At 42.8% G+C, this 24,068-nt stretch overlaps 2 protein-coding genes across 2 annotated transcripts; both read right to left on the reverse strand.

Annotated features, from left to right (window-relative positions):
- Positions 1–3,312: 3,312 nt before the first annotated feature.
- Positions 3,313–13,194, reverse strand: FAM161A (FAM161 centrosomal protein A). Its single transcript, XM_075706782.1, has 8 exons — positions 13,143–13,194; positions 12,777–12,901; positions 11,006–11,253; positions 9,367–10,551; positions 8,799–8,966; positions 5,622–5,721; positions 4,437–4,591; positions 3,313–3,829 (listed from the first exon to the last, which is right to left on the reverse strand). Exons 1-8 carry the CDS (start codon positions 13,192–13,194, stop codon positions 3,349–3,351), a joined length of 2,514 nt encoding a protein of 837 aa, XP_075562897.1. The 3' UTR covers positions 3,313–3,348.
- A 1,288-nt stretch (positions 13,195–14,482) lies between these two features.
- CCT4 (chaperonin containing TCP1 subunit 4) lies at positions 14,483–22,764 on the reverse strand. The gene is made up of 14 exons (XM_075707283.1): positions 22,631–22,764; positions 21,942–21,994; positions 21,596–21,685; positions 20,700–20,808; positions 19,285–19,427; positions 18,466–18,587; positions 18,245–18,377; positions 17,729–17,868; positions 17,331–17,427; positions 16,459–16,569; positions 16,062–16,192; positions 15,720–15,954; positions 15,011–15,124; positions 14,483–14,693 (listed from the first exon to the last, which is right to left on the reverse strand). The coding sequence occupies exons 1-14, from the start codon at positions 22,746–22,748 to the stop codon at positions 14,679–14,681; spliced, it is 1,611 nt and encodes a 536-aa protein (XP_075563398.1). The 5' UTR covers positions 22,749–22,764; the 3' UTR covers positions 14,483–14,678.
- Positions 22,765–24,068: the final 1,304 nt, after the last annotated feature.

A 24,068-nucleotide genomic window follows, 5' to 3' on the forward strand; every position in this document is an offset into this window, starting at 1 on the left:
AATAGTTTCTTCCTGTTTTGTCTACATTTTAAATCCTCCTCCTTGCCCCCCCAAAAAAAGAGGTCAAATAATGACTTGGTTTTTAGGCCAGCCTATTGTTCATCTCATGACAGCATGGTGTACATGCCTCATTCTTCGTTTGAAGAATTTTTCAGTGCTGTACTTTGCTTCATGAGGTTTAATTCATCCTGACCTGTCTCTCCCTATTTTTGTTCTGTCATCTGTGATTTTTCTTTGCTATTTCTTTCCTTTTTAATTCCTTATTGGAACACTTATCCCTTTCTTGTTTGCAATGCAATTTCTGAACAGGTTTTTTTTACTTAAATTTCATTATTCTTCCACTTTGAAAATCTGTGCTGCTTGAAGTGATTTCCATAAATGGTTCCTTTAATATCTCAGTTTGATCTCTCATATCTTTCCAAATTAAAGAATCCTAGTATATATTGTTATGTGAAAACCGAACTACCTTCTTGTCATATGAAAACCATTCTTTATCTTTGATCATTCTTGTTGCCTTCTTCCAGTTACATAATAAATCCCTTTTAAGACGGGAGGACCAAAACTGCATGCATTATTCAAGATGGAATTGCTCCCCCCCACAGTGTATAGTATTGTATAGTTTAGGAATATTTTTTTACCCTCATATGCATTTATTTGCCCTTACTAAAACTGAACTGTAAGTGTTCTTCTATCATTCAGTGTCATAAATCCTTCGGCATCTTCTTTGCAGTCAGTTTCATTTTTTCACAGCATCGAATAACTCTGTGGCCTCAGAAAACTCTTTGGAATGGATACTACAGATCCCTTCTGAGCATGCTGAACAGTTTGGATCTCATTGAATGTCTGCCAATAACTGCATTTATATTGTGAAAGCTGACCTTTTCTTCCCTGAACTTTTTAATTGGTTACTAATTCATTAAGACCTTTATTCTCCTACAATAAGGTTGGTTTCTTTAAGATCCTTTGATAGCAAATTGTCAAATGCTTCTTGAAAATCTAGGTAAACCGTATCAACTGGATCCCCTTAGTCCACATGATTCTGCTTGACTTTTTCAGAAATGCTAAAAAAGTGGAGGCATAACCTCTGAAAGCTATACTAACTCTTCCTTGTTGTATCACATTTATCCATGTGTTCATTAATTCTGTTCTTATTAAGGTTAATATAGTAAAAATTCAGTGAAAACCTCAATCTAAGTTATACACAGGTCCCCAACTCCTCCTTCTAAAACCTAAAAAAAAAGCACTGTTTTTGCTACCTCCTTCCAGTTCAAAGGAGTTTTAGTAATATTTTTAGTCTCTATCTTAAAAGTTCAACAACTATGTATTTATGTTCTTTTAGAACACTTAGTTGAGTCCTATCAGACCTTAAAAACAGGTTTTCTGATTTGAAACCTCTTCAAACTAATCATTGAGAAAACCGTAATTTAGAGCTCCTCTTTCATTTACTAAAGAGACAAATATGAGTAATATGTGACTACGAATTCAATAACATATTGTACAACTCTTCAGAATTATAGAATACTGACAAGCACAAGCAAACCAACCTCGAGTTTGTATTGTGGGGTTGTCAGGTATAACTAGAGATTGTAAACTGTGATTTTCCTTGCGAAGAAATGATTAATATTTTCATGTATATACAATGGCCAGTTTATTTAAGTAAAAAAAGTAAGTTTCAAATTCATACTAGTTATGCTCACACTTCAAAAATAAATAAAAGCAATAATGATAAAAATCTTCCAAACATTGTTACACAGTTTCTCAAAGTCAGGAGGAAGAAATAATAACAGATTTAGTTAGTGCTCTTGCATGCAGTGTGGAAGAAAATAATAAAAAAAGTAAAAATCACTACTGTTCATCATTGCAGATGCTTTTGCAAACCTGGTAGTTTTAACAAATGCATTTAGTATTCAATGAACACGTTTTAAGCACCTGTGCAATGTCACATTACACTCTGTCCTGACAAAGCTTGTTTGCAATCCTTGTTTGTGGTCTGGTATTATCTGGATGCATTCTTTCCTAACATTGCATACAACAGGTTAGCAAGAAAGCTAGTAATAGGAGGAGAAGGTGCTACTGATGCAAAAAAAAAAAAAAAAACCCGCCCCAAAAAACCAAAACCAACCCCAATCAACCAAAAACAAACCACCACCCCCCCCCCCCCCAAGCCCAAACCTTCCATTTTGTATTCTTTGTTGTGTAGTAGCTGAGGTCCTGAGTAGCAAGTGTGTAAGAAAAGGTACTAAAGCACTTCTTTCCACACTTTCATGCAACTAGAGTTGCTGGGCTACATTTTTATCTGACGTAGTAAGATTCTGTCTTTACAGCGTGTGTTTACTGTCTCAATAAAGAAATTTGAAGATTAATGTCAGCATTTATTACTATGTTATGAAGGATAATTTTACATGATCATGGGAAGAGCTCTTCAAAACAAAATGGAGTTGAAAGAACAGTTTTGGGGCTTGGTTAGACACTAATACAAGATCTGCAGCATCATGTATTATTTCACTGACACTCTTCTACCTTACTTGTCTGTAAGTGTTAAAAATATGTGAAAGTTTAAGTGGCTCCTCTCAGTGTATTCCAGGCATTTTCTCCACTATAGGGAGAGCAACTGCAATACTGTTAATATTTTAGTTGGACAAAGTAGTTGAACTGATATAACAGCTTGTTTTCTCCAAAAGCAGTAATCTCTTTGGCCCTGGCACTCATCTGACCCATTGCTCAGCCAATTCAGCTCACTTAAGTGGGCAGAAGACGAACCCATTGCGAAGAGGAGGGAGGAACAGAACAGATTAATTTGGCCATACTGTCTAACTGCACAAGTTGTCTTCCTAGCAGCTGCTCTGCTAAAAACACTGAGAGGTCGGTCTTGCACAACAGACCCTTGTGTATTTATTGCCATCCTAGAAGATGCTGCAGAAACAGACCCCAGAAGTACAGGAATGTTTGAGACTGGGAGGCACTGATAATGGCAAATTACTACTACTTTGCCAGCACATAGAAAGAGCTGGACATAAGACCTCAGTACTTACTTACCAATGCAGCATGCAAGATGTTATTAAACAGTGGTTGCAGTTCATTTTATGACCAGAGGTGCACTCATGCCACAGAAGACTAGAATAAAGATTAATATTAAAGTAAATTCTTTTCTTGGTGGAAATTAGTAACTTGATCTTTCTTACAGGAAAATAGACAAAATTTCTGTGCTGGAAAGACTGTTAAGCTAAGAGGTTTAAATTCACAGAATTTCGTATCAGTAGCAAAGCACCAAGTTTTTCTTTGGTGTCTATTTCACTGCCAGCAATGAAATAGGTTCCTGAGCCCCAGGCCATCCTGTCTGCCTTCCTTTCAGTCAGCTTCATCACTGCTGGGTTTCTCTTCCGAATCGTCATTTTCATATTCCTCATCCTCGTATCTGAAGGCACCCTCAGCTTCAGGGTCACACTGACCTTCCTCTTCACGCTCATGGGACTGGCCAGACTGAGAGCTGGGTCTTGACTGATCCTCCTCCTCCTCCTCCTCTTGGGAATGGCCAAGTGACAGGCCTGCCTTTGCTTCCTCTTCCTCCTCCTCCTCCTCCTCTTCATGGTGCTGGTCAGAGCGGGGGCTGGACCCAGCCTTCTCTGCGTGGCAAAGCTGATCAGCATAAGGGCTGGCTCTTGCCTCTTCCTCATCCTCCAGCTTGCTGGACTGGCCATCCCGGGTGGAGGTTTTGACACCTTTCCTCTTCTCCCCCTTTTCCTCCTCCTCACAGGACTGCTCAGACTGAGGACTGCTGTCAGCTGCTTCCTCAAAGGGTTCCCTTTCTTTCACTTTATCCTTCGTGACTCTGAAAAGACAATTTGCACGTGTGATTTTATTGAAGATGCTTTCCAGTAGGTTTTAAATGACCTTCAGGTAGTCTAGGACAAATCTGGTAGACTTGGCTGGGGTGGAACTGGGGAAGGAAAAGGGAAGGGGGGGACACCAGAGTCTCCTTTTATGCTAGAAAGTAACTCAACAGTATTGCTTCTATATTTCAATTTATTTATTTCCTCTTCCTTTTAAATCGTAACACCGAATGGATATTGAAAAGTATTTATAAGGCTTATTTTAAAAATTCAGTAATGGTAATGCAGAATGAAGTGACTTACTAGCAACCTGCCAGAATTTTTGGTGAAAGGAACAAATAAATGTTTTTCTTTATTTTTCTTTCAAGTGCATTACATAACATATCCAGTGCTCTCCTCCATTTTATGAAATGATATTTAATTCCAGAAAAACAATAAAAAATACATACTAATGCTAACATTAAGAAAGCTAACTACATAGTCAAATATTTACCTGGTAAATACTACAAATAATTAAAAAAAAACCCCAAACCTACACATCAAATAGTACTTTCTAACTACTAGGTACGTAGTGGCAAAAGAGAAAAAGCCTTCAGTAATCTCTACCTTTCTCTGGAATCAGTGGAGTTATTAAAATCTTCAGCACTGGAGCATAGTTGCAATTTAGTTGTTTGTCCTTTCTTTGAAACAAAGTCTGGGCATATCCCCAGCGCTCTCAGTCTGTTAGAATAATGCTTTTCTGCAGCTATTCTGGCATTTTTCTGTAGGAAAACCACAATGGTTATGTTATCTAAATGCATTAAATGCCTGTCTTCTGATACTTTTGTTTGTTTATATTAATACTCTGTTTCATTAATTGCATCTGACAAGTTGAATGATTATTCACTGCAGGTAAGAATGGCAAAACCATACTCAAAATCTTGACACCAGGTTTTCCTTTTCTGTACTAGTTTAAATCGGTTTGCTCCCTGCACCATGGGCTAATGAAGAGCTGCATATTCTGTATATAGTTATTGAGGGAGGAGGGGGAAGACGTGGACATGTAGGAAATCAGATGTTGGCTCCCTAGGGCTTCTCCCTTATCCCCTTTCCTTCTCCTGTCTTCCCTCTCTGGCAGCTGCTAGCCTAAAAAAGTAGTATTGATTCACCTTCTTACAGTGCTATTTAACAAATTACACAGATGTGTCTCTCTGCCTCTGAAACTGAGGGTGTAAATTCTGTTCCTCCAGGTAATATCTGAGTGAGGAGGACTTGTCCTCCGATCTACACAGATGGCCCTGCCCTACAGTGATGGCAGACCAGGAAACCCACACAGACAGAAGGGACAAGGGAACCAGTGATCTCTGACTTGCTGCCTCTCTGACTTTGGAAACGTGTCAGGGACCACACTATCAGCACGTGGTTGTACTGAAATGGAGAGATAAAAGTGCTGCGTCTGAGCTTTAAAGTAGATACTAAAAATACTCACATTTTCTTACCGCTTCTTTCCCAACTTAAACCTCTCGCATCTTTGCTGTAAATTTTTGTTGTGCTCAGAGTTACTCATGTTCTAACTGAACTGGACAACATGTCTAGAACAGCCATCTCGGTTCCCTGTGCAAGCAGGCCATGAATGCTTAGTCACGAAAATTAAGAATATTTATATGGAGATGGGGCAATAGAGATTAAAGTGGACAAATACTGGTCTCAAAAGTATTTTTCAAGTATCTTCTACATTTGAAATGTTTGACTACAAATGCCTTATGCAGTATTTGAAGATAAGATTAAAAAATAATACAGAAGCAAGACAACCTGAGCGACTCTTTCAAGAAGCAATGGCCTTTGATTTACTCTTTCTTCCATTTCTTGCAACTCTTGCAAATATTCTTGCATTCTCTGCTTCTCATAATTCCTAAGGGAAACAGAGTACAAGAGAAATTATTATTAATTTATAACACAAGAAGTAATTTTCTACACCAGCTGTGAAAGTTAAATTGCTCGTAACAAACTAAATATTGTCCTACTTAAAGATACATAAATTATTTTATGGTGGTTACAGGGTCTGAGGTATATTGTTTCATTTTCACAGCAATTCCTTGCCTGTAAGTACTGAAAAAAACTGTCTCTGAAGTAGTCACTTTGGATAAGCGGAGAGGTCCTGGCTAGTGAGGTTAAACAGGGGCTGAGTTTGGATTCTTAGTTTTTTTGAATACTTAGGGGGGGGTTTTTTGGTTGGTTTTTTTTTTTTTTTTAAGTTTGGATAACAGCATTTTAAATGCTGATTTCATATAGATATTCTAGTTTTTCTAAGCAAAATTAAACAGTTTGAAATGACTGATAAAATCAGAATATGCCATAGGAAATCAATACCATTAAATAAAAAATCAGTACTTTAAGGTATAAAGTTTGATGATAAGAATCTTGGTACTTTACCAGTCTCTCTCACAAGAGGGGTGGCCACATTCTGGATCAGAGTACGCTTTTTTTTCCTAGCTGGTTTGTCAAGGGCCCAGTCAATATAGCAGGATGACGAAACTGTTGATTCATCAACTGAAATGGTATCTCAGATGGCAGCAAGCACTAGATAATCCAGGTAGCATGGGCTGTCATCCTCGGTGTGTGACCAAGACACCTCTTTGTGATGTTGCCTCTGTGCTGGGCCAGCTCTAGCATTACTACATCAGACGCTTTAGGGCAAGTACGAGAGCTAAGGGGCATTTTACACTTCCGTCTCCTCTGCCTCCTTCCCTTACCATCCTCTGAATTTCTGCAGTATGGCTGTGCATTAAAGCAAGTTATTTACCATTTTGAGGGAGTGAACTTCATTGTTGCTACTTGCTTGATCTCCTGGGCAGCTTTCTACAAACCTAATTATCTGTTAGAAGAGCACTTACGTTAATATACCTTATTACCCAGCCTATGCTGAAATAAGCATTATCAAGTTAAGCACTTCTACCAGCCTTAATGCATCAGCACTAGGGAAGTAATCTTGCTTTGTAATAGCATAATTTTACGTGCAGACAAGAATTAAGCATGAGTGTTCTACAATACTCCTGAAATCTGATTAAGCTAAATACTGTGATGTGAAGTTTGCTGTTGAATGAACTCAAATCAAATCTGTAAGCACACCCACTGTCTCAATTCTCCACCTTGCTATTGTAACTCAAATTGTTTTCTGCTTCTGTCCTAGAGTCAGCAGATCATCTGCCCAAGGACACTTAAATTATAAAGCTCCTGTTATTAACAGTATCTGCTGGTTGTGTTGCAAAAGCAATTGTGCTTGAGCTCTGACTCCAACCAAGTAGTTAGAAGGGACTGCCCTCTTTGACCTACATCTCTACCACTGCATCTCTGTTCTCCAGGACCCCGTGTAAGCCCGGCTTCTCCTGGACCACTGCTTCTTCCTATGTGTGCTCTGGCTTCAGCTGTCTTTGGGGGAGGTGGTAGGTGGGCATCGACGTATGCTGGATACTCACTGACAGCCCACGTGGCCAAGCAAAATGTTTGTTGCAGTGCTGCTTCTAGCATATCCCGGCTGCGCCACGGTACTTTGTGCTTTCAGCATGCCACAATGCACGTGCTTCAGTTTCTGCTACGTTTTCTTTCTGGTCACAGTGAAGCAACATTGGTACTGAATAACCATTGCAAAGTTTGCTGTGGAACAATGTGCAGTACTGTCTCGCAGGTGGTGCTGCACTATTTTAGCAAATTTGCTTATAACAGCCCAGAGTTTAAAGTCTATTAAAAATAAATCCATGGTTTTCTATTTTAGCTATAAAGAAAGAAAAGACCCATCTAAAGCAAAAAAAGGATATCTTATTTGTTACTTTTCAACTCAGCCGTAAAGACAGCCCTAGCCTCCACCCCCACTTCAGAAAGATCTCTATCCTGGAGCATATTCTACACGCCTTAAAGTTTAGTACGGTAACTTAAAAGTTGCTCGTCCAAGCTATGAATCTTGTAATCAGGTATGTCTCGTGATCATTCACCCTTGTATCGTTTTGCCCTACTACTGTCAGTTATTGGCAACTTGCCTGGTTACTGGAAATTACGATTTGTGGTCGCTGCCCAAGAATCCTGCCTATGCATGAAGCAACAGGGGCAGAGCAGTCAGGACCTCTCACCGTCCCCACATAACAGCGCCTTAAATGGGCGATACTGCTGCAGTGCCATCATGCCAACACAGATTAGAAACCTCACTCTGCAGACTCATCCAAACAGGACTGACTTCCCCCCCCCCCCGGATTAAAAAGAACAGGAAGCAGAAATGGTTAAATTAGCCACAAACACAAGGTCAAGCAGCAATTCTGGAGTTAGATCAGCATCAGAGAGCTGGAGCCCTCTGGACTGCTAGCTTACAGCACACTGGGAATGCCCTAATGTTTTTCTCTGTGTACACAACTTTCCTCAGTCGTGTAGAAACAGTCTTTGAATGTGTATCTCTATTAAACGTAACTTTGGATCCCATTCCTCCTAAGCACCAGCAGCTTTGTGGTTAGCTGTTGATACACGTGCTAAGTTAAAATAATATTCCTGCTCTGATTTTCCCTCTGAAGTGGGGACCTGCTGGAACAAAGATGTAAACTGTGAAATGTTCGCTACTGGAGGAGACAGCTAGCACCAAAGCTGTACCAACACCTACCAGTCCAGCAGTGCAGGGATATTCTGTAACTACACTGTGCCTTTTCCTTTTGATTTTTTAAACTTTTCCTCTTTAGTTGATACCTCAATTGAGAAAACACAGGAGTCTCCTGTTAGCTAATCTATAATACTATAAGGTGGAACATACATATCAAAATCATTAGAACAGGCAACAATTTCCCAGTTGAAATACTCAAGTTGGCCACTTTTTTTACTAGCTGCTTGTATAGCGTACAAATTATCAAATGTGTAATTACGTAAATTTAGACTACGCTATTTTTTACATTGTATGTTTAACATACAATGTAGAATGAGAGGTTCAGGATTCAGGGGAATGCAAAAAAATACCTGAATGTTTTTAATTTGGATTTAGACATCTGAGCTAGGCTCTGATGTGGGTCATTGGCCTCAGCCCGAGTTGTTACAATTTTCTGGAGTTTTTTCGTTCTTTGTTTCTGCTTTGTTCTGTTCCTTTTTTGTTGTTCTTCCAGCTTTCTCTTTTCCTCAAGTGAATTCCTGGGTGGAAAAATAAACTAAGGCTGAATTCATTTTAAATCAAGAGCAAGACTTCAAAGGAAGCTTTGGCAAAGAAGATTCAAAAGAGAAAAACAGGGTGAAAACAGGGGTGGCATAAGAGGACGCAAGATATGTGCCATTTTAAGGGAAATGGCAGTCATTAGTCCCTTTCCTATGGACGTTCTGAGAAAAATGCGCTATGTTTCTTTTAACAATCATAAATACTAATTAAGTCCTATATTAAAATATTTTCAGTTTTCTATTATAATTAACTCCTTGTATTAATGTATTAAGTCCTATATTCACTGCATGGAAGAACTGACTACATATGTAGAACTACAAAAGAAATCTACTCTTAAAAGTGTACGTATAAAACATAGAGCATCACTAAAGTAGTCACCGTATGGCTTGCAGCCGTCGTCTTGTGGATTCGGTGATTTTTGGTGATTTAGATTCTCCAAATCCTGAGAGATGTGCATTTCCACTTGAACGTCTCATTTGAGGTTTACGTCTTGGAGAGGCATATGGCCAGCGTGTTTCTTTCAACTTTTCTTCATCCTCTTGAATGTCCTTCAAAATCTTCCCCTTGTTTGAGGGAATATATTGAGTACGAAGATCGAAAGGTTCACAGACCGTAAGGTGTTTCACTTGTTTTTGTTGCAGGAGCCGTTTCTGAAATTTCTGGTGTAGCAGTTCAAAATCTGGAACTTTTGATGTGATCTTGGGTTTATGTTCTGTTTCCTTTGGTTCAACGCACTTGTGTTTCTTCTTTTTCTTGGTATCTTTTAAAGCCAGTCTGCTGTTGGGTAGAGATGAATTACGTAGCAACTCTTCAGCTCTCATTCTGATCCTGATTTCTCTGTAGAGCTCCTCCTCCTTTAGCTTGTCATTAACAGCTGGACTATAAACACATTTAGGAACTGGTTTTGCTTTGAACAGTTTTGTTTTCTTTTCAGGTGCAGAAAGGTCTCTTAATTGCATTTTCCTAATTTCATTCCTTTGTTTCTCTCGTTCAATGAATTTAAATGGCTTCTGAGAAGCCAAGAGCTTGAGTTTGCTTCTCTCTTTCGCAGACCTCCTGCGTTCTTCGTTTCGTTGCACTATTTCATGGTAGAGGGGAAGAAAGATGGCAGCAGGCACTGGATTGGCTCGGAATTTTTTCTGACACTCTGCTTCTTCCTCTAGTTGCTTCTTCAGTAAGTTATTTTCCATTTCAATCAGAGACTTTGATTTGACATTCTGTTCTTTCTTCCTAGCTTCTCTAATAGTCATCTGGAAAGGCTTGGGCACGGTAACTTTTGGTGACCATGCTTTCTGTTTCTTCCGTATCATTCTGAAGGCTGGTGAGCTTGGTAAGCTGAGTCTGGTGCGGGAGATGTAGTCTTCCACAGAGAACCCGTCCCACATTTTTTCAATCCGTTCCTTAGCAAATGCAGATGATCCAGTTTCACTACCGTCTTCTTCAAATGCTGATTCTCTGTCAGACCCATCAGATATGCTTGAGCCTAAGGGATCACTTAAGTCCGAGTCTGAAAAGGATTTGTGCAAATTTAGAGGCTGATATGAGCTCTTCTCCCAAGTTGGCCTTTAAAAAGAGGGGGGGGGGGGGGGGAAAGTTGTTCTGAGTCTAGTCCAACATTGATGCAAAGCCAGTAACTTCCACTTTGAGGTATCATCATTAGGGAAAAAAGAAAATAACAGCACTGGCAGGGAAGAAGAGAGGGAGAAGAGAAAAGAGAAGCACACTGGGCACTCGCACCAGATCATAGTTTTAAGTAAAAAGTCAGCACTTCTTAAAGAAAGGCACCGTGCTTTACTGAACAAGTTGCCCAGTCTCTGCTGCACACACGCGTGTAAATCTCACGGTCCGTTAGCAAGGTGAATAAGCATTTTTATTATTAAAACTAACTTTTCTGTGATTATCGGCTTATAGGAAATGGGGAGAGTAACACTTCCCAGCCCCAGGAAAAGACCTGCTGTTTTACAGATGTCTGCAAAGCATTTGAGAATCTTCAGCTAAAAGGTACCCCCAAACTTACCTGCAACACATGCTGGAAGCAGCGTTTTTCTTGCCCAAGGGTTGTACTCTGTTTAAATACAGTTTATTCCGATACATACTTTCTAATTTTGCCATGGTCTCCAAGTGGGCGTTCTTCAACTCTTCTAGCTTCAAGTAATATTCTTGATTTGAATTGCATGTTTTGGAAAAGTCAATCCACTTGTCAGAGTCTCCACTTAGAGAGAGGTTCTGCTCTCTGTCGGTATTTGAATCGAAATCAAAACCATCCTAGAAGAGATGTTTAAAATTTTCTGTCTGTTAGAAGAAAGCGGAACAAGGTTTTTAATACTGCTTTATCCTAATTAAGTCTAACGAACGATACAGTAACAGCAAATAGAGATACCTGTATACAAATGTTAATGCAGTTACATGGAATAATCTTATCGAATAATAATTTATAGAATCATTTAGGTTGGAGAAGACCTTTAAGATCATCCAGTCCAACCATTATATCCCAAGGCTCCTATTTAAAGCATGTAAAATTCCTAAGTCTGTCCCTGTAATCGACATATTTATACCACAAAATCTGACCAAAGGCACTTATCAAAAGAAGAAAGTTTTAACTATTTTGTAAAGTGTAATTTTTTTCGATTACTACACAGCTTTAAAAAAGCCTTTCTTTCAAAACCGCAACAGAACCTTCTCTGCCTCCCACTTCCATAAGCATTCTAAAAATAAGTCCTTAGATAGATTGTGTATAAACGTTTATTCCCTTTTCTGTAACTTGCTGTGAAATGACAGGGATTCTGCGTGGGTTATAGTTCCAGTACTGTCTGGCAGCTTGCAGCTGTGTGCAGGTAAGCACATTCTTGAAACATTTTTAAAGTTTACACAAGTTAGAGAAGTTACTAAAGCCAGGTTAGTCTGCATTACAAAGGCTTCCTTTATGTTATTGTGGTTTAGCCCCAGCCAGCAGCTCAGCACCACGCAGCCGCTCGCTCACTGCCCCTGCCCCGATGGGATGGGGGAGAGAATCGGAGGAGTAAGAGTGAGAAACACTCCTGGGCTGAGATAAGAACAGTTTAATAATTGAAATAAAGTAAAATAGTAATGATAATAGTAACAATATAATAGTAATAATAATATCCAAAGCAAGTGATGCCCAATGCAATTGCTCACCACCCGCTGACCGATGCCCAGCCAGTTCCCGAGCAGCGATCGCTGCTCCCCGGCCAACCCCCCCAGTTTCTATACTGCCCATGACGCCATATGGTATGGAATAGCCCTTGGGGCAGTTTGGATCAACTATCCTGGCTGTGCCCCCTCCCAGCTTCTTGTGCACCTGGCAGAGCCTGGGAAGCTGAAAAGTCCTTGACTAGCACAAGCAGTACTCAGCAACAACTAAAACATCAGCGTGTTATCAACATTCTTCTCCTACTAAATCCAAACCACAGCACTGTGCCTGCTACTAGGAAGAAAATTAACTCTATCCCAGCCGAAACCAGGACAGCTATTTTGAAGCACCTTTTTTTAAAAAAATTACAGGACTAGTGTCTTCATCCAAAAATGAGAATTACGCTTCTCCACGCAGAGGTATTTTAATAAGCTTCGACACTCCAACAACAAGTCTTGTTTGCGTTTCGCCAGGTTTTCACTGCAAAAATCTCCTTTTCCCCCCCAGCACCGTGCCCGTGCCCGTGCCCGCCGCAGGCCGCTCTGCCCGCGGGGCGGGGGCAGCTGGAGGCGAGCCCCCCGCCCGCCCCCGGCCTCCCGGCGCCCCCCCCCCCCCCCCCCCTCCCCGCCCGCGGTACCTGCGCGGCGGCGGGCGGCGGGGGGCGCGGGTCGGGCGGGGCGCGGAGGCGGGAGCCGGCCGGCCCCGCCGCTCGGTGCGGAGCCTCCATGGCGGCCCGCGGGGGCTGGGGGCGGCCCGCCGGGGCTGGGGGCGGCCCGCCGGGCGGAAGGGGAGGGCTCCGGCTCCGGCTCCGGCTCCGGCTCCGGCTCCGGCTCCGGCGGGGCGGGGAGCGGCGTTCGCGTTTCGTTGCAGTGAAATTACAAATATTTTTTTATGTAAAGAAACGGATGAAAAGATTAAATCACACACACTAGTTGTTGTAAGTCTTGTCAAGAATTGGAAGTTGGTGATGATGGGGAAGGAAAGCTTTACTCAACGTTAATACCTAAACTAAGAGAGATCCTTGGTGGATGTAATCCTGCGAGGTAAGGCACCATTTGCTATTTTAAACGGCCAATAAATAATTCATGCAGAGCATTGATGCCTCAATTGATCGCCACATTTACGCATTTATTAGTATTTGAATTATTCTGAATGTTCTACTTAGCTAGCTAAGTCATAGGAAAGTATTACAACAAGAGCTGGTCAACAAAGTGGTGAAATTTTACTCAAAAGCTACAGATCCAACTGATCATAAATAAAAATTTGAGTTAGAGCCATGACAGAAGTATCTCAACATGAAGAGGAAGCTGATCACCTCTGTACAGCGACAATGAAGATGAATGGGGTAATTCACAACTTCAGGCTACGAATTAGAAGTTGAAAAATGTTTATTCTAAACTATGAAATGTAACATTAAGAACAAATTAAATTCACTCTAAACTGCATGAATCCTAGGGCAGCCGGGACTTTCCTGGTAGCCAAGAACCCCTGCGTTACTGCTCACCCCAAGAAGTGACTCTAGCTAACACCCCGAGAGGCAGTGACACCAACAAGGGGTACCCGTTTCCTGCAGGTCTTAGTAAATTTTAATGTCTTTTCCATCACTTGTTTTAGAAAAGTGTAATTTGCATTATTACAAAATAGTATACTTTTTGGCTTTTCAGCGAGTTTGGGGAAAACCAACTAATCTGGGGGGGTGGAAGGGGTGTGTGTGGATTACTGAAGCCATCAAAAGTCTCACTCCTGGGGTTTTCCTAAACAGAACTGGGAGCTGACCCCCACCACCCTGGAAGCAGCCAAAAGAAGAGTTACAGCAGTTTCAGAGAGATGGACCTGTTATCCAAAATGGGTTTTAAACAAATCCTTATTAATATAGGTAAGCCTAGTTACAGTAGTATTATCCTTGCCTTTTTAGAACTAGGTTTAGTTTTGACACTTGCACTTCACTGTGGGATGGAGTACAAAAAAGTGGGTGTAAAGCCCGCCCTTGGTAATACTCTGGGGCATGTGATGGCATCTGAAGTCGTGGCAGACTGCAGGAGACAAAACGGAGCAAGGACTGTGATCGTATTCTTAAGTGCGGTCACTGCAAAGATACTCCTTCAGTCCAGCCGCTCACACGTAAGGGAAGTAATACCACTCCATGACGGAAAACTTTTAGAGAAGCAGCTCTGAGCTAACATGTTACGAGAGTGCAAATTCAAGGGTGCTTTTAGGGTATATTACTAGAGCTAATTATTTGCTGTTAAACTTCAGAGCTACGTAGGAGCACGTAGCACAGAGAAGCAAACATAACAAGAAGTTTACCTTATTTCTAGCAAAATTATAAATCAAAGACACAGGTTCACTACTGCATGTTTATTGATAAACAGTGCTTCTTTCTTGAAAACAGGTTTGTTTTTTTTAAATTAACATGATAAAAGTACATAAGCCTTTGAGGACTTTAAGACAGTTCACACAGGCGCTTCTGGTGAGGAAACAATATTCCAGACTAGAGGGAAGGAGCTCTAGGGCACAGTCCCCGCTTCCTTTGTCCAGCTTACCGAGTGTTCACCTGCAAAGAAGCGTTCACACAATCAGGCGTAAGAAGTCCACAGGATATGTAACAATTACTTCTCCTCTGCTTAGAAATCCTGGGTTTTTTAATCGCTTTCTTAATTCCTTACTTTAAGGTACAGGATTTATATAAAGCACTTGATTTTGTTCCAGTTGCAGTTACTGGAAGGCCAAACGGTCTAAGTAGTGCGTAAACGGAGGCTACTACACAATAACTATATTTTGAAGCATGGCAAATTAGGTGACAGTAACCATCCTGGTGCTCGTGAAGAAAAAAAAAAAGATTAAACAAAACGCGATGCAAAGACTACTCACCACATCATCGATCTTAAGAATGCTGCGCACAGTTTCCGTTGCGAGAGTCAATGCGCTCAAAGACACCAGCAGCGGCTGGACAACCAACTCCTCCAAGATGTTGGAAATGCCACCCTATGAGAACAAGCTTTTACTTTACAGACGACAGCTAGATTTAGCAAGTTTTCAATCAGGATAATCCAGAGGACAGTCAACTCTAAATCGGACTATCAGAGGCCCCGTACTCTTCCATCCTCAATGGGAATATTATGCTAAGCATCTTCTCCCCCCAAGCACTTGACATATCCAGTCAAAATTATCCAAAAGATAAGCATAGTTCTGCCAGCTCAAACACAGTGATGATGCAGAAGCAGCTACCCCACTCTGCTACTCATATAACATGAGCACCTTCCACTGCAGGTAATACTGGTGGGTCATTCTAACTGGATCTATTTTTGTAGCTGAAACAGTGCTTCTGAAGAGGCAGAGGAAGTTTCTTGCCCCATGTGTGTGGCATTTAAGTAGCCGCTGTTATCAATACTCGGGATAAGCTGTGAAAACCTCAGAGAACAAGCTATCATCTACCTCAGCGCTAATTTTAGGGAGAATACGGTTATGAGACACAAACTTGCCCTCTTCCTTAGTTCAGCCTAACGCTAAACATTTTCCTTTTAATGCCCAAGTATTTTTTTTTTAAGCTACGCTATGCCTATACAATTCCCCTTGTTACCTTCCTGACATTAATGCCAGCTGTTTTCTCTCCTTGAGCATGTCTGTTTCTCAGCTCTGTTACTGTCGAAATCGGATTGAGACCCGCGTTCTCAGCCAGCGTAGACGGTATGACTTCCAGCGCGTCTCCGTACGCACGGACGCAGTACGAGTCCATACCCCTCAAAGTGCGAGCATACTCATTCAAGCGCAGCGCCAACTCTATCTCCGGCGCTCCACCTCCCGCAATTAAAGCTCTGAGGAGAGAAATTAAGAATCAAACCTCATTTTAGAGAAGTGCATAAATGATTAGCTGTCTGTATTATTAATATAATAAATTACTCTAACCAAACTGAGACATTACCTTTTCTTAACTAAGCATCTTATGACACATAGGGCATCATGAATTGAACGCTCAGCTTCTTCTAGAACAAGTTTGTTGGATCCACGCACCACAATGGTAACAGTTTTTCCAGGGTTTGTGCAGCCCGTAATCTAAAATAGAACCAAATACTAAGACTGAAAAACAGGGTTCTGGACAAAAAAAGAGACTTCAGTTGGTATTTGCAAGTTCTGTAACAGTACCAACGTCTGACTAAGCAAAACCACTACACTTCCCAAATTGCTGGCAACTTGGGGATTAGAAGTAGGTACTTAAATGTAATAACTGCAGTAATAAAAAACATTAAAGTTAGCAGCTGTTATTAAAGTAATTGGCAGGTGTTAAGTAGGTATTAACATTTTGTCACTCTCTCACTCACCTTTATTAGTTTCCCAGAACCGTTCAAGCTGACCTCCTCTGCCAGCTCAGCAGACCCCAGCATATCAGGAGTAAACTGGTCAATATGAGCAACAGGCTTAGTTCCAATTGTCTGAAAAAATAACAGAAAAAAAAAATTAATCCAGAAACTGAACTGCAGAGTCAGCAAGTACACTACATAACATTCTACTGCATATTACAGTAAAATGCAGCCAGGCCTATGGCTTTTACATCTGTCCTGGATCTTTCTAGAAATGTGACCGCTCAAGAGGACAGCAATGTTTTTTAGGGAAATGTCTGCTCTTATATTATACTCGCTCTCTACAACTACCTGAAGGGAGGCTGTACTGAGGTGGGTGTTGGGCTCTTCTCCTAAGTAGTCAGCAAAAGGACAAGAGGAAATGGCCTCAAGCTGCGCCAGGGGAGGTTTAGATTGGATATCAGGAATAATATCTTCACAGAAAGAGTGGTCAAGCATTGGAACAGGCTGCCCAGACAGGTGGTGGAGTCACCATCCCTGGAAGTGTTCAAAAAACGGGTAGACGTGGCACTTTGGGACATGGTTTAGTGGGCATGGTGGGGTTGGGTTGACACTGAAGGATCTTAGAGGTCCTTTCCAACCTTAATGATTCCTAGTTTTCACTTGCATTATAAATAATCCAGCCACCAAGCCAGGAAACATGAAATTGCTACTCTACCCTTAATTGGTTTAGTGGTGGACTTGGTAGTGTTAGGTTAATGGTTGGACTGGATGATCTTAAAGGTCTTTTCCAACCTAAACAACTCTATGAAACATGTGAAAGTGTCATAATAAACTGGCACAGGCTGAGTACCTAGTTTTGGGGTAGACTTTTAACACCGCTGCTACTTTACCTTACATATAAACTCAATGTCATCTCTTTCAATGTCTTTAACCACCATGATCTTCATTTTGTTCAGAAAATGGAGGGCTAGGTCACTAAGAGCATCCCTAAAAACAAGAGGGAAGTAGTCAGTCCGCAGTGCTATTTTAGCAACTGGGTCACACTAGCCAGTTGCACGCTTCATACCAGCAGTGCTGAAATTCTTCAGACTACAAAGTAGGGATGTCATTAAACTCAAAACGTAGACAAGCCTGGTGCTTTCTAAAGCTACAGTCACTGTTACAGCCAGTCTGACACTCTGCCAAGTGTGACTGTTAGTATTTGGCTTCAATTTTCCAGGTATTCCAAACAATTCCACTATTCCTCCAAACACACACGGAGTAAGCCAGTAAATGGGTACTAACATACCGCAGAACAGACTTCTGAATCAGCAGCACGTTGCATCCAGCCTTCTTAATTTGCTTAACTAAATTTAGAATATAGGCTCTCTCTTCACGCAGCACTCTGTCCATTTGAGCATAATCAGAAACAACTATTTGGTTGTCCATCTATTAAAAAAAAAAAAAGAGAAAAGGAAGCATTGTGAACAACTGCTGACTTTAAAAGCAAGTGTCAAGATGTTCCACGTTTAACTTAGGAGCCTGTGACTGAAAGCAAATAAGCATGACAGTAGAATATGTCTTATTAGAGATTGCTTAATGAGGAGAAATACTGGACTTTTGAACTATTTTCTTTCTTATACCAACTACAAGGTCTTTAAGAGTTATGAGTATCTGTGCACTACCCAGCAGACCTTCATTATAGCTGCGGAATAGAGCTGACATCGCAACATCTTAAAACCCTGGTGTTATCATTACATACCATTACATTTACATCTCTCAAAAGTAGAGTAAAAGGTTTCACTCTGGTCACAGTTTAACTTACATCCGTCTTTGGAGCAGACAAGCAGAACTGAATGAGGCCAATTTTGGCTTTTTCCACTCTGGTTACACCAGTATTTGCCACCTTCTGAGTCAGGACTAGTCCTTCAACCAGCTCGCAATCGTCAATTGTGCCTCTGGAAACAAAACCAATCCATGACTCCAGCACTTTGGGAAGCTGATTTCACAGAGACAAAATTCATCTAGCTACCAATTGTTTCTTACCCCAACTTCTTAACGATTTTAATATCTCTGAGGTCGACGCTACTAGCTGTAGTTGGGTCAATCACCTTCATCACTGCATCCACGCTCATTGGAGAAAGTAAACTAGAATACTGACACACAACCTAAGGGATTTAAGAGTAAAGAAAAAAAAAAAAGGTGAGATTTAACATTGATAAACAGTAATTTCAAAATAATGTTGTCACTGTATTTCAGTGTTTGACTTCTGAATTTTGAAACAAAGCTCGTTTGCCCTCCCTGTCCATCAACCAGATGTCTTAACATGGTATCTTCTTAATGCCTACTCCATTTAAAGGGAAGAGCGGCAATGCTGGTGGGAAAACCTAGACTTAGGGACTTAGGGAAGAAACTTCTTTCTTAGACTCTTAAAATAAGAATTTTGAGAGCTTCCCAGATCATTCTCCTGGAAGGGAAGCTAGCACACTTCTCCAGATTTTGATGCCGTTTTACAGTTTCTGCTGCAAAAACAAGAACTGCTTACGCAAAAAGTTGGCAAAAGCTCTCAGTATCCCACCTGATTTTTCTGCTGCCGTTTTCAGTTGAAGCTTGCTTATTTTACACTTACAGTTAACATCTAAGATTGTTAAAAATTTCAGACTGAAATTCAGCTTGAGTACTTTGATTTAATCTCAATCAACCATGGCTTTCTGAAAAGTCAGTCTAAGAGAAGGTAGCCAGTGTCTGAAAATCAACTAAACTGATGATCTGCAGGCTACTCTTAATAAGCGAACACTAGCACGGACTGGGAAAAGCTGAAGGCTCAGCTCATCTGGAGGTACTAAGCTCAGGTATCAGCCATACCTTTGAATTCAGCGAAGTAGTTGCGCTATTTAGCAAGGTTTCTCTGTCACTCAGTTCAACCGGCTGCGCCATGTTGGTCAACACTTCAATACCTTTATCCAAAGCTTTCTGGAATGACTCTGAAATGATGGTGGGGTGAATTCCTGGGGATAGCATAAAAAGGCTGTTAGGCAGTCATGCTTTCAAACCAATGTTGTTTTGCTGTTTTCTCCTCACCCTCTCTTTCCATTTTAAGATTAGAGAGACTCTCAAGTCAGAACAAATTGAAGACATTTTAGTAAAATGTGTTCCTCCTGAGTATATGGCCTCCCTTATTGCTTTCCACTGGTAAAGCTGAGGAAAAAAGCTATCATGCTCCTAATAATTTGTCCCCCCAGACAAGCACAGCACATTTCCCTGCAATGTCTGACATCCCAGAAACATACTTTCTCAAAGTTTTGTTTATCCTTGGCATTCTTAAAGCTGCTGCTGTTCAGGCAATACCTGCGAGGAGCCTGACAGCGATTTTATTTCAGATTTTCAAACTGTTTTCCCACAGTTGTTTATGAAGTTCCTCAATTTCTCTGGAGCGTGTGATATATCCTTCATCTTTTCAAAGCAGGCAGCTTATGGGCAAGTGTTAGATAGGTACCTTCTAACCACCTCTTATGGCAGAGGATGCCAGGCTGCTGGTCCCACAGTGCCACCAGCACTGAGAGAGGAAGTAAACATAAATGAATAATTGGTAGGGGCCAGGAAGAGGACAACCACCAAAATGGTGTGTAGCAAGATGAGGCAAGTATAAGTAAACCGCTACAAACTCCAGATCCGAGACAAAAAAAGAACTCTGCAGGTCCGATCATCTTTGCTCTATTTCCAGTGCACACAGAAGCCGCAGTGTTACCTGGCTGGACAGCTAAAAGAGCTCCTGAACTGCGCAGAAGCAGACTACAAGAGAACATCCTGAGCTAAGGGAACAGAACCTACATTAACTGTTGCGTTCCGTAATTCATGTCTTTTCCTGACCAGACTTTCTCAAGGTCCCTATATTGTAAGGGACAGGAGGTGATAAATTTGCCAAGTACAAGAAAACGCTGTAGAATCACTGGTTCCAAATTTCATTTATACCTCCTTGCACTCTCTCGCTGTCCACAAGAGAAGTACGAGTATAATCAAGGTGAGTTTTTACAAGGCAACATTCATCACATCATCCAGACACTATTTCCTGTATCAGCACTAATACTTTCAAAATAAAAAGCTAAACAGATTCTTAATCGCAAGCAGGACACGAGTCAAACCTGAATGTGAAGACTTGAGTCACCCTTCACATTTAAGCTGCAAATAGCTACTTTAAGCTTCATTATACAGGTGCAAGCGAGTAAAGGACTTAACTTTATGTCCAGTCATGTTTTTATACTAAATATATATATATTTACCTTTCTGAAGAAGTCTGGAACAGGCATCCAAAAGAGCTCCAGCAATGACAACAACAGATGTAGTGCCATCACCAGCTTCAATATCTTGTGCTTTTGACAGCTCTACCAACTAAATGACAAATTATGGCAAAAGTTTATAGATAATGCTGCTTAACTGCAAACACTGACAATTACAAAAAAAAAAAAAAAAAATCAGGACTGCAGCACTACTGAAATCAACCTTGGTACCAAGACTAATCTTGCCTTTTCTAGTTTGAAGTTGGTACCTTTTGCGCCTTGCGTTCCATACTTGTACACCTATTTGGCGACACACAACTACTGTGAAACAAATCCCTTACAGAAGCAAAGAAGCTTTTCTCCCAAGCTTAAAGCTGGTCACACCTATCTAACAGGTCTACCTTTTCCTTTCCTGTAGAAGGGTCACGGGAAGCTCACTGCCATCTCCAACCACAATCAGATCTATGAGGTCTACATTTAACTTCTCAAAAGAGCAGGCTGCTGTATCCTCGGACCACCCAACTGCAATGTAATTCATTCTCTTCTTTCACTCTCTTCTGTCCTAGCAGTTTAGGACATCACTGACTTTTCTTTCTTAGATGAGAAAAGAAGGTTTGGGCTAAATTCTTTTATGTCTTAAAACATGCCCAAAGGAATTATGCATAAGGAATTATGCATAAGGAACACCGGATAAGAAATAAGGACTTGGAACTCTTCAGCACATCTTACAATCAAAATAAATAACCCTGGAGCACGTGGCACATGGGGCAAAATCTCTTGCTCCATCACTAGTGGGTAACGCTCCTCAAATCCACATGAAATGTCACCACCTTTTTTTTGTCCCAGAAATTAAGCTCTAACAAGTATCATTGTCCAAGCAATGGCAAAAAAACACTCACCATTTTGGCTGCAGGGTGCAGAACCTGCATTTGTTTCAGAATAGTAGCACCATCGTTAGTGATTGTCACATCTCCTTTAGCATCCTGAATCTGAGAAGGAAGAGAAGAAACATAGTTCTGATCAGTAACTACAGATCTTTAATTTCATTTGATACTCAACATAAAGTATTTTTCCTGACAATGTTATTTTTCAAACTGAGACATGCATTTAGTTCACGCTTTTCCTTAAATAAATGAAACTTGGAAAAGAACTTCAAGGCAAAAGATAGCATCCTCTATAAAACATGTTGACTTTACAGTATTTCCAATAAGCTTAATGCTTTAAAAATTTAAGTGTAAGGTTTACCATTTTATCCATTCCCTTTGGTCCAAGGCTTGTTCTAATTGCATCGGCAACAGCTGGGAAGAGAAAAAAGTACGTTTGCGAGTTGACCTAAAGGACTACAAGCACTCCATCACTGTAAACATTTCTTCTGAAAAGACAGTGTCTCCCAGTATTAAGCAGTTCCCAGTTATTTTGCCAGCACTAAACCTCCCTTCATAGTAAAACGACATAAAACGTTGCAATAGCAAGACTAATCTCCGTGACTCTTTTTTTCAAGAATTAGCATCTGATGGCTTGATTACGGCCATTTTAAAACCGACTAGCGACACGGAAACGTTACATGCCCAGCAATCCGGCCACGGCTGGTGCCAACCCCCAAATATAGCATCCCCCACCACGCACCGGCCCCACCCCGGCAGCTCCCCGCCGTGAGGAGCCCCACGCACCCCTCCCGAGCTCGCATGGCCGGGGGCCAACAGCGGGCACGCCGGCGCCTCACGCCCCACAGCAGGCCGGGGCCATGCCCGCCCAGGCGCCGCGCTCAGCACCGCCCGCCCCGCACGGCCTGGCTGCGGAGCCGGGCGCCGGGGCCTCCTCACGAAGGGGCCCCGCTCCTCCCGAGGGGCCCGGCCCCGAGCCGCCCGCCGGGGGAGGCCGCTGCCCGCCTCCCCTCAGCACAAAGCGGGCGCGGAGCGCGGCCGCCGCCTCACCTTTGCCGGCCGAGATGTTGCTGAGGCGGATCTGCGAGGGCTTGTCCCGGTCCTGGTAGGTGCCCTTGGCCCGGGTCCCCGCCCCACCGTGGGCTTTGGCCCCCGTGTTCTCCGGCATCGTCGCCCGCCGCCGATGGACGCGGATGAGCCCCGCGGTACCGGCCGCCGCGCCGGGAACCTTCCAGAACGCCTCGCCGCCCCCCACCGCCGAGCAGGACGCGCCTGGGTCCTTCCAGCCGGCGCCAGGCCTGACGTCACGCGGGGGCTGCCGCCAGCGCGCCTGCGCCCCGGCAGCCGGGCAGGGCGCGCGGTGCCTGCAGGCGAACGGCGCGGACACCTAAAGCTCCCGCCCCCGCCTCCGGGCCCAGCCGCGCGGGGGCCTCGGCGCTGAGCCAATGGGCTGGCGGCTGGGCCCGCCCCGCCCCGCGCGGCCGCTGGGGGGCGCAGGGGCGCGGCCGGGGCGAAGGGTGAGGGCGGGAAGCGGCGCGGCGGCCCCGGCCCGGGCCCTGCGCTCTGGGGAAGGGCCCGGGCCAGGCGCCGGTGTCCGCCTGGGGCCCCCCAGCCTCGGGCCGCCTCCCCTCCGCCCGCCCCTGCGGGGGAGCCGGGGTGCTGGCTCCGGAGAGCCAGAGGTGCGCGGGTTTTTGCAGCGGTGGAGCGGGTGGTGGAAGGGGCCCGCGGGCAAGGCGGGCTCTCCAAGGGCAGGTGTCTCCTCAGGGCTGAGGGCAGGTGTCTCCTCAGGGCAGGTGTCTCCTGAGGGCATCCAGGTTGCGAGGAGGGGTAACGCTCCTTGCGTTAGGGCCGGGAAATCACTCGGTTGGCCTTACCGGTCGCTGCACAGCCCTTGTGAAACCCAGCGGCGCAGCCACCTCAGAAACGTTTGACAGGCAGCCATTATAAAGCCATATAATATTAGTGCCACACCCAGAGAGGTGGTGGAGTCACCATCCCTGGAAGTGTTCAAAAAATGGGTAGATGTGGCACTTCGGGACACGGTTTAGTGGGCTTGGAGGGGTTGGGTTGATGGCTGGACTGAGGATCTTAGAGATCCTTTCCATCCTTAATGATTCCTAGTTTTTACTTTCATTAAAAAACAATCCAGCCATCAAGCCAGGAAACATGAAATTGCTGCTCTACCCTTAACTGGTTTAGTGGTGGACTTGGTAGTGTAGGTTAATGGTTGGACTGGATGATCTTAAAGGTCTTTTCCAACCTAAACAATTCTATGATTCTATGATAAACCACCAGCAGTGGATGGGAGTATGGCTGTAACTTGTCCACTCTGCTCTGACCCAGGGCCAGGCCGGCCTAGCCTTTTGCCTTTATTTGTCCTGGTGTGGCACTTTGTGTTTTTTTTCCTGCTAAGACCAAGGCCTACTATGCCATCCCAGCTGTTTTAAGCAGGTTTTGAGCTCCTGTTTTCTTATGTTTTGCAGAACCT

This window comes from Pelecanus crispus, chromosome 3 (assembly GCF_030463565.1).
Source record: "Pelecanus crispus isolate bPelCri1 chromosome 3, bPelCri1.pri, whole genome shotgun sequence".
In the NCBI taxonomy this organism is placed as follows: Eukaryota; Metazoa; Chordata; class Aves; order Pelecaniformes; family Pelecanidae; genus Pelecanus; species Pelecanus crispus.